The 15,686-nt window shown below is 44.0% G+C and overlaps 1 protein-coding gene across 1 annotated transcript in view; it reads left to right on the top strand.

Annotated features, from left to right (window-relative positions):
• Window positions 1-15,686, top strand: part of LOC311312856 (zinc finger CCHC domain-containing protein 2-like) — a gene marked incomplete at both ends in the record, with an annotated part of 80,806 nt that overhangs the window by 49,008 nt on the left and 16,112 nt on the right. The window contains one exon of the mRNA XM_084442863.1: window positions 14,188-14,291. Coding sequence (XP_084298989.1) covers window positions 14,188-14,291 — 104 coding nt within the window. The remainder of the gene's footprint in view (window positions 1-14,187; window positions 14,292-15,686) is intronic.

Here is a 15,686-nt window from a genome sequence, read left to right on the forward strand (position 1 = left end):
TATTATTCATTGGGGGAGCTTGGACTCGCTGGGGACTGGTGGAGAGACGCATAGCCTCCCCAGATGCGACATCCTCCAGTTGGCTGAAGAGCTGCGCGCTCTGGCGTCCAAACAGCCACCGGCGGCGCCCCTCGCAGTGTCCACAGAAGAATATGTCGTGTAAAAATAATTTACTATGTCTTAGGTCAAAATTCAAGAAATAAATCTAAATCCAGATTGGTTTCAAAGTTTCAAAATAACTCCAGAGTCCGAGAGGAAAAAACAACTTGAGGCACCAAGAGTCCACATGCGATTTGACTTTATTGCTCTTCAGAAACAAACAGCAGAAAAGTCGGTGCTTCCCGGGAGAGAACACCTCGTCCTTTGTGTTATTGGCTTATATAGTCTTATCACCCCCCCCCCTTCTTGACCACATCCCACTTTCCATACATCACTTGCTTTGCCACCAATCAAATGGTGTCTAATTTGCTGGCTCAGCAATAACCTATGTCCAAATATGTCCACATCGTACCCCTATTATTTCCCGTCAGGGGAAATCCCCTTTGGTACATGGGCAATTGTAGACTGCTTTCGTACACAAGACTGCAGTGCCAGCATTAATTCAATCTTTTGGTAACTCTGGGAAGAGAAGAGGGGAAGACTGGGAATCTAACAGGAAGACATTGGGATATTTTAATGCTCAGGCCGGGCACACACTATTCTTCCCGCCTTAGTATTGCTAGCCTCAGCACTCTTTAAAACTGCTGACCTAAGTAGGGGATCTCCATTTTCTACAGATCCGTTCCCTGTGGCTACACCTGGTGGTGACTTTTTATACTACTGTTGGGCACTTTATTGTTGGTCTCATCTAATATCACTCATGAGCAGATTAGCATTTAAAGTTCTGGTTATGTAGAACAATTTATACCATAGGATGATTATGATCACAATATTATGACATGATTAAACTTCAGGGGAGCTAAATCAAATTAAATCACTTCATTATTCCTCCCTTTGTGACTTAAGTTATAGTCACATTCAGACCCAAATTTCCAATAGTACTGATTAAATATTTCATCATAAACAACAACTCATAGATATGAAAGTACGGTTATAGACCACACGTATACGCAGCTCTCTATGGCTGGACGACCTGAACAACATTCAACTCCCTTGCTCACACAAACCAGTCGTGAATAAAGAGGCAGTGCATCCTTTATGAGGCTATCATAAGACTGAACAGGGATACCTCCCACACCCCTTGGCGGGACGCCTGACAGGTTGTGTACATTGTAGGACCCAACGGATCGAGATGGAACTAGTTCACACATGCACTATCAGCCTCCTGACCATAGAGATACAGCTCAATTCGGCAAAGTTTGTTCTACATATCTTCAGCTATATTACAAGACCTTATGTAGGTGTATGGTTTACATAGCACACAGTTAGAGTAAAAACAATGATAATGTATCACAGTACAAGCCACATCACCATTAACTGAACACGGCAAATTGGCTAATTACTTTACCTATAGCAATCACCTTCTACCAGTTGTCCTTAAGTAAATTAACACAAGGGGATGTTCCGCGGGTTTGAGTTCCGAAAAACCCCACCATTGCCCAACATAATAACGCCCTTGTGTATTAAAATAACTCTGTCTGCGAGAAACTTTATAAACCACTAAGCCCTTGTAACTGAGGTTCTAATACTTATATCTGGATAAACACCACTTCATCTCTTTGTTTATCTTATTTGGAAATAGTTACGGCCGAACAGCACTTTTAGTGCAGATACAGTAGTACAAAAAGACAGTCTCAAAACATCAATAAAAAATAGAAACTAATCCTAAAACATCAGTTACAGTATGTTCTTGATGGTTACAATGTTAGATTATATAGTGACCAAGTCTACTTACTACAGTGGTATACATTACTTCAGATCACTTACAAAGTACTATTGTGGGGTACGCTTGATTATATATGTATATTAGTCCCACATGAACCCTTATGCAGGGGTCTCTTTTCAGTCGTCATATGGGATATTCCTCAGCAGCTCACACAGCTCGTCAAGCCTAAGAGCAGAGCGCATCAACTCGTGTATAGCTACAACTAGTAGCCCATAGCCATTAAAACGGCTTATTGTTTTATTCATATATCAACTAGATAATTCGATAATAATGAGTAGCCTAGTGGGCTATAAAAGGAATTCAATAGGGCCTTATAAGCCTTAAGTTGTAGCCTAGGCTACAGTACAATGACAAGACGCCTAGCCTACCGTAAAAAGCGTTGCATTCTCATAGGCCTATATTAACTTAGATAATTATTAATTAGATAAGTATTATGTATCTACGTTCTATTCTGCATCTGTACAGTAGACTACTGTTTTATTTGGATCCTTGGCCAAAATGCTGTTCTTGTAGCCGTTTCATCGATTCTTCTCCTTTTGTGAAGTGTAGGCTATATTCTTGTTAAAGTGCGGCCTAGGCTTTATTCTAAAAAATATGAGAAAGGCGTCATAGGCCTACAGACACATACAAATCATATGTTGCTTTTAAAAACAAATGCAAATCATGCAAAGTTGAAGGCCACGACTTCATCAGTTAGTCTAGGCATGATGCTCAGGTCATAATGTCCGTTGAAAATAATTCCCTCTATGCACAATTTGAATTGTATTAAAATAGGCTAAAATTAAATTTCCACATTCTGATTCCTTCGAGGCCTATATAAAAAAACATTTTTTTTGGTTGTAAAAATTATGTTTTATTGATGAAAGGGGTAAAACTGAAAAACATGGAAAGAGTCATTGCATTGATCGATGCAGTCCGTTCAAATAGCCATCAAAAGATAAAGTAGGCCCATTTAAAATGACCAATTACATCTTCAAATCCCTTCTAATCTTGGCCTTTGATAGGGTTTTTTCCCGCCCTACTGCCAATTATATCCGGACATTAACTATCTTGTGCATACAGAGCACAAACAATGAAACAATGAAACGAATAGATTTCCTCCCTGTCTGTCTGTGGCATTCGCTACCAGCAAACACTGAAAATACAGGTCCTCAATTTATTTAGATTAGACTAGCCTATCCAACTGGACCACTCCAATGAATGTTGAATGTAGCCTACTTTTATTCTTTAGGTTTTACAGAATAGGCCTACAATGTCCACACATGCATGCGCCATCTGACTAGCTCTCCACTCGCCAGCGAACCTGGACTAGACAAACCCCCCCCCCCCCCCCCCCCCCCCCAAATTCGTTTATATTCAAATAAACTGGATGGACCGGTTTTCTAGCCCTGGATCGTGGGGAGGGGGGTAGCCTACGTTAGCAGGTGCTTTGCCATGACCGGCAATATGAAAGATTCAATATGAAAGACCTTTAAGTGGGGTATTCCAGGAGGTAGCCTAATGTAGCAATTCGTCGGTCTTCATGACCCACTGTTATGCTTGTTTGCTGTGTAGATCCAGTCATAGAAGCGGGCATCTCGTCCAGCGATTTGAAACAGCTGGTCAATTCACCCCAACAAGAATAGCCAAGAGAAGGACAAAAATTAAACCACAAACGTTACTGCTGGGCTTGAAACAACTGTGTTAGCCTAGTTCCATATGAGAACACTCCTCGGTCCAATTCGTATAGTAGATCAGCCTGTGTCCACGTAGTTGCTAGCTAACTGGTGTGTACATTCCATGAATATCCGAAGCAATTATTCCCTATGTAGTTCACTATGGGTAACACTACATAGGGAATAGGGAGTGAGTGAACCATTTCAAACACATCTCTAGTCAGCCCCGTTCACTAGCTTACTCGTCCTGATGCCATGTTCCATATGAGAACACTCTGCTAGCTAGCTAGTTAGCCTACTGTATTAAACCTCTTGTCCCGATACCTTGTTCCATATGAGTTAACAGATACAGACCCGACGACAGTTACAGAGACAGATACTATAGATAGATAGGCTTTGTTCGTAATAATTAAAATTACAACCAGACACGTGTCACGTGAATGGTGGTTGTTTACGTTGCAGTCTAGCTTACAATAGCTTCTCACGCCGTTCACTGCCATTCCATATTTTTTCTGATTTAAGGTCCCATGACGGGTTTCTCTTCCTGCTTCTGCCTAAGCACTCCACAATACCACAATACAACGGTGTCATGTTTTACCGAAGAAGTGAAGACGGTAGCTATCAGTGGCTAAAGCAGTTAGCTAATGTTAAGATAATTCCTGTAGCTTCTTTGCTGCTAATCCGAGTTCGTCTCCGTTCCTGCCTGAGAAACAGAAGTTGAACTAATAGCATAAAAATCAAAATAGCTACAGGAGTCATCGTAATATAGCAAGTTAGCTATCTGCTTTTTAGCCACCGACAGCTACCGTTGATATTATGGAAGCTGCTGTCGTGAGCTAACTTGCTATCACACTTGCACATCATTAGAATTCCAAACATTTATATGGGATTTATCATTCAACTAAACATGGAACCTGAATACTACCTGATATTTCAACCTGCTGCCATCAGTGATCGGCGCATCTGTTTGTTTGCGTCATGAATATCCTACGCAATGACATTCCATGTAGTGTCCCAAAACTGTTAAATCATTCCCTATGTAGTTCACTATGAGTAGCACTCAATACATCCATGGTAGCACTACATAGGGAATAGTGAGTGAGTGAACCATTTCAAACACATCTCTGGTCAGCTCTGTTAGCCATTTTACTCGTCCTGATGCCATGTTCCATATGAGAACACTCAGTTAGCCTACTGTATTAAACTTCTACTTGTCCCGACACATGAGTTAACAGATATAGTCCCGGCGACAGTTACAGAGATAGAAACTATAAATAGATAGGCTTTGTTCATAATAATTAAATTACAACCAGACAGAGAACAAGGAGTTTGAGAACGGTAGGCTCATCTAATGTGCGAGATGAGCTACAGCAATGGGTCAATGAGTAGCCTAGTATTACTGCACCCACTATGGGCATGCGAGCGGTGGTGCGGAATGCCGTAAAGCGCCTGTTAGAATACCGCGGGTCAAGTTACATTCTTATGTTCTCACATCTGTAGACCTACTATTATTCCAAATTACTTTCCTTTTGATCAGTGATTTCATTAACATTCTGCTGGTTATTTCCATGATTTAGGCTATCGACCAATAAATGTTTCCAATTCATAAAGTTCTTTCAATTTTAATTTCAAAATTAGCCTGATGAATACTATTAGACAGAAATTGTACATAATGTTTTTTCTTTTTCTATTTCCTTTTCCTGAAATACAACATAATCATTAGCTAAGTCTGAAAACAACTCATTATCTTTTATACAGCATAACTAAACCCCTGTTGGGTATTAAACAATGATTAGCCCATGTCAGCTTTTTAACTAGAAATGACATAATATTTGCCTATTCAACCAACAAGATTACCAGTCATTAAATCATAATATCAATATATCAGCTTTTGAAACTTAAATTGTAGGCTCTAATTATCATTGAAGTCAGTAAAACTTATCACTTTACCAAAACGGGTTTAGTGTCCTTGGCAGGCTGATCATCCTCTTCTTTACCTACAGTCCAACATGTCCATCTTCTCCATGGACTTACACCCCGCTGCAAAATCAGCAAGGAAAGTCCTTGGGTGTTTAATAATAATCCAGGGTGTGTGTGTGTGTGTGTGTGTGTGTGTGTGTGTGTGTGTGTGTGTGTGTGTGTGTGTGTGTGTGTGTGTGTGTGTGTGTGTGTGTGTGTGTATGTATGTATGCATGTATGCATGTATGCGTGTATGCGTGTATGCGTGTATGCGTGTATGCGTGTGTGCGTGTGTGCGTGTGTGCGTGTGTGCGTGTGTGCGTGTGTGTGTGTGTGGATGTGTGTGTGCATGTGTAAGTGTGTGTGTGCATGTGAAGGGGAGGGGCAGGGGGAGGTCCCTGGAAGATGTTATGAGGATCCAGGGTGGATTGGGCAGGGGTGGATGGGGTTGGGAGGGGGGTCCCTGGAAGATGTTGGATCCAGGGTGGGTTGGGTAGGGCGGTGACGGGAGTCCCATAGGTTGGGTGGGGGTTTGGTGGGGAGGGGGGCAGGCAGGTAGGCGGGTGCTGGGGTCTCTGGAAGATGTTTTCAGGAACAGACTGGAGAGTAGATGTATATGTCAGGGTTAGGTCAGTCGGGGTTTTATCACCGTGTTGAAATACTTCTCAGCGGCCTTAGAGTCCTTGAAGTATTTCCTCTCGCCGTTAAAGGTGACAATGAGAGTAGCTGGATGAATAATCCCATGTCTGATGCCATGATCACACAGTTTAGCTCATACATCCTTGAACTGGGCTCTTTTTTTGGGCCATTTCAGTTGTCAGATCCAGGAAAATTCTCACTCTCATTTCTTGAAAGTTGATCACTCCCTCATTCTTTCAGGATCGCTTCTTTGGCCGCGTATCTCTGCATCCTAACTATTATCACCCTGGCACCTGAAGACGTAGCTGGTCCAACTCTGTGGGCAATTTCCACAACAGGCTCCACTGGAAGTTTTTTCGCTTTGAAAACCTCCTTGAAAAAGTTTGTCATATACTCGGTGGGATTGCCTTTTTCAACATCCCGGTCCAGTCCATAAATGCGCAGATTAAATTTACGGCTGTGCGCTTCCAACCTTTCGGCCCATTCTTCCAACCTTTCGGCCCATTCTTCCAACCTTTCGGCTCATTCTTCCAACCCTCGGCCCGTTCTTCCAACGCTTTGTTGTCATTTTCAAGTGTCTCATTTGATTTCTCCAGTTTGGACACGCGATCATCCATACCAAAGAGAGACTTCTCTACCTCTGTTAGTTTCATGCTGCATTTCTTCAATTCTTCTTTCACTGAATCAAGTTGAGGCTGGAGTTTGCCTATTTTCTTTATTATTATAGAGCGCATTGACGTTAACATATCGCTCTCTTTCTCATCTGCGCTATTTAATTCTGCCATTGTACCAGTAGTAGGACTCTGGTTTAAATCAGGTTTGCCACCTGGTAAATCAAAGTGATCTATTTGACTTTTGTTGACCAGGCCTACTCTTCTCTTTTTTTGGCCCCATAAAGCACAGAAATAGCCTTCTTTTCGTTTTGCTTTTCAGTCTTACATCATAATTGAAACAGATGATTAGATCAAAAGTTTGTCAAAATGTTTGTGGAGCTCCGCGTACGTGCGCTCACCTGTTGTAAGCAGACATGACAGGGATTGTATCAGTTAACCTGATACAATCTGCTAGTTAACCTGACATAATCCTGCTAGTTAACCTGCTATAATCTGCTAGTTACCCTGCTATAATTTACTAGTTAACCTGATATAATCTGACAGTTATCCTGATATAATCTGCTAGTTAACCTGATATAATCTGCTAGTTAACCTGATATAATCTGCTAATTAACCTGGTATAATCTGCTAGTTAACATGATATAACCTGCTAGTTAACCTGATTTACCTGATAAAGGTTTGCTAGTTAACACTTGTTGCATGATTCTTTTATTCCATATCCCCTTATCTAAACCTAACCCCAAAACCTGATTAAGGACCCCAAATATGGCATGTCGTCCCCAATCAACTGGTTTCTTCATGTCCAACATTTGTCCCCAAATGTGGCCTAAGTCAGGAACACACACACTTTTGCCTTGCTTGCCAGTTGTCCATCGTAAATGGTAATGGTAAATGGACTGCACTTGTATAGCGCTTTTATCCAAAGCTCTTTACAATTCCCATTCACACACACGTTCACACACCAATAGCTGCAGCTGCCATGCAAGGTCGCTAGCCTGCTCATTGGGAGCAATTTTGGGCTCAGTGTCTTGGACAGGAGGAGGTGGGATTCGAACCGTCGACCCTGCAATCATTGGACGACCCGCTCTACCTCCTGAGCTACAGCCGCCCCATCCGATGATGACCATATTCTCCTATTTATAAGTGGCCAAGTCCAATCCTGGATCCACAGTTGCGGCTGCAGACCGGGCATGTGAAAGTGGTGCTGGGTGGAGCAGGGCTCTTTGCAGGCTCTGCTGTGCGTTGTTGTGTACGCTGCTGTTCCAGATTTTCCACTCTTTGCGAGGAGCGAGAGCGCCAGAGGCTGCGGCAGGAAGCAAGTTCCTCCAAGGAAGAGGGGTTGATCTGACATCTCTTCAGGGTGGTCTTTATTTGGTCCTTATATCGCTTCTTCTGCCCACCAGCAGTGCATTGGCAAAGACGCAATTGCCCATAGAGAATTTGCACAGGAGTCTGTGGCTGGTTGGTTCAGGGTAGACTCCACGCTGCAGTTGCCTGCCTGTTCAAGCACCTCTGTGTGTGGCACTCTGTGGTTCCATGTGATGCCGAGGATCTTCTTGAGACATCTAACATGGTAGGTCTCCAGACTTCTGCGGAGGTGGCGATAGATGGTCCATGTCTCACATCCATAATCCAGTCTGCACTCCAAACGGTTCAGAGCTGTGCCTGCCCACTACCACCCGAGCCATCATTCCGGAATGGAATTGACCAAGGATGGAGAGGAATTTGGGTGAACACCCAAATTTCTTCTAGCTTACAATAGCTTCTCACGCCGTTCACTGCCATTCCATATTTTTTCTGATTTAAGGTCCCATGACGGGTTTCTCTTCCTGCTTCTGCCTAAGCACTCCACAATACCACAATACAACGGTGTCATGTTTTACCGAAGAAGTGAAGACGGTAGCTATCAGTGGCTAAAGCAGTTAGCTAATGTTAAGATAATTCCTGTAGCTTCTTTGCTGCTAATCCGAGTTCGTCTCCGTTCCTGCCTGAGAAACAGAAGTTGAACTAATAGCATCAAAATCAAAATAGCTACAGGAGTCATCGTTGTAAAGTTAGCTATCTGCTTTTTAGCCACCGACGGCTACCGTTAATATTATGGAAGCTGCTGTCGTGAGCTAACTTGCTATCACACTTGCACATCATTAGAATTCCAAACATTTATATGGGATTTATCATTCAACTAAACATGGAACCTGAATACTACCTGATATTTCAACCTGCTGCCATCAGTGATCGGCGCATCTGTTTGTTTGCGTCATGAATATCCTACGCAATGACATTCCATGTAGTGTCCCAAAACTGTTAAATCATTCCCTATGTAGTTCACTATGAGTAGCACTCAATACATCCATGGTAGCACTACATAGGGAATAGTGAGTGAGTGAACCATTTCAAACACATCTCTGGTCAGCTCTGTTAGCCATCTTACTCGTCCTGATGCCATGTTCCATATGAGAACACTCAGTTAGCCTACTGTATTAAACTTCTACTTGTCCCGACACATGAGTTAACAGATATAGACCCGGCGACAGTTATAGAGATAGAAACTATAAATAGATAGGCTTTGTTCATAATAATTAAATTACAACCAGACAGAGAACAAGGAGTTTGAGAACGGTAGGCTCATCTAATGTGCGAGATGAGCTACAGCAATGGGTCAATGAGTAGCCTAGTATTACTGCGCCCACTATGGGCATGCGAGCGGTGGTGCGGAATGCCGTAAAGCGCCTGTTAGAATACCGCGGGTCAAGTTACATTCTTATGTTCTCACATCTGTAGACCTACTATTATTCCAAATTACGTTCCTTTTGATCAGTGATTTCATTAACATTCTGCTGGTTATTTCCATGATTTAGGCTATCGACCAATAAATGTTTCCAATTCATAAAGTTCTTTCAATTTTAATTTCAAAATTAGCCTGATGAATACTATAAGACAGAAATTGTACATAATGTTTTTTCTTTTTCTATTTCCTTTTCCTGAAATACAACATAATCATTAGCTAAGTCTGAAAACAACTCATTATCTTTTATACAGCATAACTAAACCCCTGTTGGGTATTAAACAATGATTAGCCCATGTCAGCTTTTTAACTAGAAATGACATAATATTTGCCTATTCAACCAACAAGATTACCAGTCATTAAATCATAATATCAATATATCAGCTTTTGAAACTTAAATTGTAGGCTCTAATTATCATTGAAGTCAGTAAAACTTATCACTTTACCAAAACGGGTTTAGTGTCCTTGGCAGGCTGATCATCCTCTTCTTTACCTACAGTCCAACATGTCAATATTCTCCATGGACTTACACCCCGCTGCAAAATCAGCAAGGAAAGACCTTGGGTGTTTAATAATAATCCAGGGTGTGTGTGTGTGTGTGTGTGTGTGTGTGTGTGTGTGTGTGTGTGTGTGTGTGTGTGTATGTGTGTGTGTGTGTGTGGATGTGTGTGTGCATGTGTAAGTGTGTGTGTGCATGTGAAGGGGAGGGGCAGGGGGAGGTCCCTGGAAGATGTTATGAGGATCCAGGGTGGATTGGGCAGGGGTGGATGGGGTTGGGAGGGGGGTCCCTGGAAGATGTTGGATCCAGGGTGGGTTGGGTAGGGCGGTGACGGGAGTCCCATAGGTTGGGTGGGGGTTTGGTGGGGAGGGGGGCAGGCAGGTAGGCGGGTGCTGGGGTCTCTGGAAGATGTTTTCAGGAACAGACTGGAGAGTAGATGTATATGTCAGGCTTAGGTCAGTCGGGGTTTTATCACCGTGTTGAAATACTTCTCAGCGGCCTTAGAGTCCTTGAAGTATTTCCTCTCGCCGTTAAAGGTGACAATGAGAGTAGCTGGATGAATAATCCCATGTCTGATGCCATGATCACACATTTTAGCTCATACATCCTTGAACTGGGCTCTTTTTTGGGCCATTTCAGTTGTCAGATCCAGGAAAATTCTCACTCTCAGTTCTTGAAAGTTGATCACTCCCTCATTCTTTCAGGATCGCTTCTTTGGCCGCGTATCTCTGCATCCTAACTATTATCACCCTGGCACCTGAAGATGTAGCTGGTCCAACTCTGTGGGCAATTTCCACAACAGGCTCCACTGGAAGTTTTTTCGCTTTGAAAACCTCCTTGAAAAAGTTTGTCATATACTCGGTGGGATTGCCTTTTTCAACATCCCGGTCCAGTCCATAAATGCGCAGATTAAATTTACGGCTGTGCGCTTCCAACCTTTCGGCCCATTCTTCCAACCTTTCGGCCCATTCTTCCAACCTTTCGGCTCATTCTTCCAACCCTCGGCCCGTTCTTCCAACGCTTTGTTGTCATTTTCAAGTGTCTCATTTGATTTCTCCAGTTTGGACACGCGATCATCCATACCAAAGAGAGACTTCTCTACCTCTGTTAGTTTCATGCTGCATTTCTTCAATTCTTCTTTCACTGAATCAAGTTGAGGCTGGAGTTTGCCTATTTTCTTTATTATTATAGAGCGCATTGACGTTAACATATCGCTCTCTTTCTCATCTGCGCTATTTAATTCTGCCATTGTACCAGTAGTAGGACTCTGGTTTAAATCAGGTTTGCCACCTGGTAAATCAAAGTGATCTATTTGACTTTTGTTGACTAGGCCTACTCTTCTCTTTTTTTGGCCCCATAAATCCTGATATAATCTGCTAGTTAACCTGATATAATCTGCTAGTTAACCTGATATAATCTGCTAGTTAACCTGGTATAATCTGCTAGTTAACATGATATAACCTGCTAGTTAACCTGATTTACCTGATAAAGGTTTGCTAGTTAACACTTGTTGCATGATTCTTTTATTCCATATCCCCTTATCTAAACCTAACCCCAAAACCTGATTAAGGACCCCAAATATGGCATGTCGTCCCCAATCAACTGGTTTCTTCATGTCCAACATTTGTCCCCAAATGTGGCCTAAGTCAGGAACACACACACTTTTGCCTTGCTTGCCAGTTGTCCATCGTAAATGGTAATGGTAAATGGACTGCACTTGTATAGCGCTTTTATCCAAAGCTCTTTACAATTCCCATTCACACACATGTTCACACACCAATAGCTGCAGCTGTCATGCAAGGTCGCTAGCCTGCTCATTGGGAGCAATTTTGGGCTCAGTGTCTTGGACAGGAGGAGGTGGGATTCGAACCGTCGACCCTGCAATCATTGGACGACCCGCTCTACCTCCTGAGCTACAGCCGCCCCATCCGATGATGACCATATTCTCCTATTTATAAGTGGCCAAGTCCAATCCTGGATCCACAGTTGCGGCTGCAGACCGGGCATGTGAAAGTGGTGCTGGGTGGAGCAGGGCTCTTTGCAGGCTCTGCTGTGCGTTGTTGTGTACGCTGCTGTTCCAGATTTTCCACTCTTTGCGAGGAGCGAGAGCGCCAGAGGCTGCGGCAGGAAGCAAGTTCCTCCAAGGAAGAGGGGTTGATCTGACATCTCTTCAGGGTGGTCTTTATTTGGTCCTTATATCGCTTCTTCTGCCCACCAGCAGTGCATTGGCAAAGACGCAATTGCCCATAGAGAATTTGCACAGGAGTCTGTGGCTGGTTGGTTCAGGGTAGACTCCACGCTGCAGTTGCCTGCCTGTTCAAGCACCTCTGTGTGTGGCACTCTGTGGTTCCATGTGATGCCGAGGATCTTCTTGAGACATCTAACATGGTAGGTCTCCAGACTTCTGCGGAGGTGGCGATAGATGGTCCATGTCTCACATCCATAATCCAGTCTGCACTCCAAACGGTTCAGAGCTGTGCCTGCCCACTACCACCCGGGCCATCATTCCGGAATGGAATTGACCAAGGATGGAGAGGAATTTGGGTGTACACCCAAATTTCTTCAGGACTTGCCACAACAGATCCCTGTTCACTGTGTCAAATGCCTTTGACAGGTCTATGAAGGCGATGAACTAAGTCCTTGTGCTGTTCCCTGCATTTCTCCTGAAGTTGACGTGACAAATATCATGTCGACTGTCCATCTATCCTTTCTGAAACCGAATTGCGACTGGTGTGATCTGTTCGGCTATTGTGGATGTGAGTCTGAAGCATAGCCTTTGCTAGGACCTTTCCAGTAATGGCCAACAAGGAGATACCCCTATTGTTGGAGCAGATGGATTTGTCTCCTTATTTCCACTGTTGGGGAACACACTCTTGTCTCCACACCTCTAGGATGTAGAGGTGCAGAGTCCGTGTGCAGATGTAGCCTCCTTCCTTAAGGATTTCAGTGGGAATGCTGTCGGGTCCAGGGGTTTAATTGTTTTTCAGGGTTCTGACTGCATGCAGGATTTCTTTGAAGGTTGGTGAGAGGTTTAGATCTGACAAGGTGGGCTAGTCAGGAAGCTCTGTGAGTACAGATGGGTCCATTGGGGCGGCCTGGTTGAGCAAGGGGTTGAAGTGCACAGGCCATTGAAGTACTCAATCACATTCCTCGGGATGTGATTGAGTATATTATCAAGTGCCTTATAGAAATGATCCTTCTCTTCATCCCGAGATGGTAAAGTGGGTGTGTAGGCACTTACCACGGTGAGATGTCAATATTGAGCCTTTAACTAATGCCCACTGGTGTTTCGGTAAGCCTGGGTAAGAGGCTGCTCTTAATTACAAAACTCACCCTATGAACACACACGCACAGGTGTGTTTGGTCGTTAATGTTTCACTGAGCGAAAGGGCAGGTCCTCTGTTGTTCCTGCTGGTCCATGCAGGTGGTCATACCACCCTGGCTAGGAAACCTCGCTAGCCAGTTTACACTGTAACCAGAAAACCTGATGTAGAAGAACCCTGAGATTCACCATTGAGTGTCTATAGCTCATTTGTTTAGGCTCTATTCAAATACATTGTCGTTGAAAAGCATAGCTGCAGTGAGTGTCTGCTCACTCCCTAGTCTAAACTAACTGCTGTTGGAGTCTGACTGCCCTTCCGGCTTCTGCAGTCAGAAATGAGACTATTTTCCATTGGACATGTCAGCCCGCTTCGCTGCACTACGACAGCAGTGCAGTTTATCTGTCTATCTGCTACCGGAGCAGATCAAATATTGGCCGTTTACAAGTTGTGTGGCAACAAGCTATAAGTTGCAAACTCAGGAGTGGACTGGCGTTCCAGAGAGAGGCAGAGCTCTGAACGTGAGGCCTGCTCCAGATGTAGGTCAGCTGAACTCTGACCTCCAGTCCTACTCCAGATGTAGGTCAGCTCTCTTAACGTCTGACTGGGACTGGAACATGCCGTGTATCAGGGCTTGTGTTTGTTTGTTCTCTCCTCTTTCTCACTCTCTTGTTCAGTTTAACGCATACAGATGGGTTTGAGCAGGTCTTTGCGATCTGAAAAGATCTTTGTATGGTGAAATAACGATCTCTCTCTTCTCTCTCTCCCTCTCTACCTCTGCCTCTCTCTATATATATCTGTCTCTTGCTCTCTCCTTCTGCCCCCTCCCAGGGAGAAGCTCCTCTCTGCTCCACAGGCCTTCAGGCAGACCAGGGAGATCTGCAGCTTCTTTCGCTGTGACTCCTCCTACTCTTCCAGCCCACTGTGCAGCAGATGTAAGTCCTCTGTGTGTGTGTGTGTGTGTGTGTGTGTGTGTGTGTGTGTGTGTGCTTGCGTGTGTGCGTGTTTGGGCATGTGTGTGTAGTAAGATTGGTGCCTTGAAAGACCCAACAACAACAGGGCTGCTGGTTGAGGCTAGTGACAAAGGGGCGTGGCTAGGGGTCCACAATCTCTCATGAGGAAGGCCATATAGAGAAATCTGATTGGTACACCAGAAAGCTGATTGGACAGATGGTGACTGAGCAAACCTGTAGGTGTGGCCAGCGAGGGTAGGGGGGAGGTCAGTGGGATTCAAACTGTCCAGGTGGTTTCTCAGACTGATGTACTGCAGCAGTTGGATATGTCGGTACAATATCTAAAACAGCCTTCACCATATAAACAGGCTTCACCATCCACATTGTGAGGAATGATATTCAGCTGCTTTTGATCAGAGCCGACTGTAGAGAATAAGAACGGGGTCCTTCACACATTCTGTCTTTCCTGCTAGGCCTCCTCTCACACCCACCCCCAGACCTGCTGTCTACCTGTCTGTTAATATCACCCTCTGTTAATACCCTCCTCCGTTAATACTTCCCTCTGTTAATACCCCCCTCTGGTAATATCCCCCAGCCCTGCTGGCTACTCCTCTACTCCCTGACCCCTCTGTTAATACCCCCCTCTGTTAATACCTCCCTCTGTTAATACCCTCCTCTGTTAATACCTCCCTCTGTTAAAGGACAATGCTCGTTTTTGACAACCTGGACCTAATTTAGGACATATTATAAGACGTTTGACTCACCGAGATCACTTTGGTGTAGTTCGGAGGCCTGTAGAAGAAATGTAAAATCCAACGCGAGCCAGTATATCCATGTAATGGCGGTGATCGGGGCAACGAGAATGCAGCTTCTAAAAATCTATTTTCTGCCGCGAAACTGTTGTTTTCATCAATCTGTCTGTATGAATCGCTAGTTGTGCTTACATAGAGAGCATAGGCCTGTTGTGGTATTTCCCATGCCTCTGTAATATGATCTTTAGAAACGTCGTTAGACACGAAATAGCTTCCTCACTTGCTCCAGCACGCATGCGCACAGTGTGCTGGAGCAACGATTGCGCGCTGTGCGCATTAGTGCTGGAGAAAGTGAGGAAGCTATTTCGTTTCGAAAGACGTTTCTAAAGATCATGGCATGTGAAAACCACAACAGTTATGCTCTATGTAAGCACAACTAGCGATTCATACAGACAGATTGATGAAAACAACCGTTTCGCGGCAGAAAATAGATTTTTAGAAGCTGCATTCTCGTTGCCCCGATCACCGCCATTACATGGATATACTGGCTCGCGCTGGATTTTACATTTCTTCTACAGGCCTCCGAACTACACCAAAGTGATCTCGGTGAGTCAAACGTCTTATA

This window comes from Borostomias antarcticus (assembly GCF_949987555.1).
Source record: "Borostomias antarcticus genome assembly, chromosome: 9".
Lineage (NCBI taxonomy): Eukaryota > Metazoa > Chordata > Actinopteri > Stomiiformes > Stomiidae > Borostomias > Borostomias antarcticus.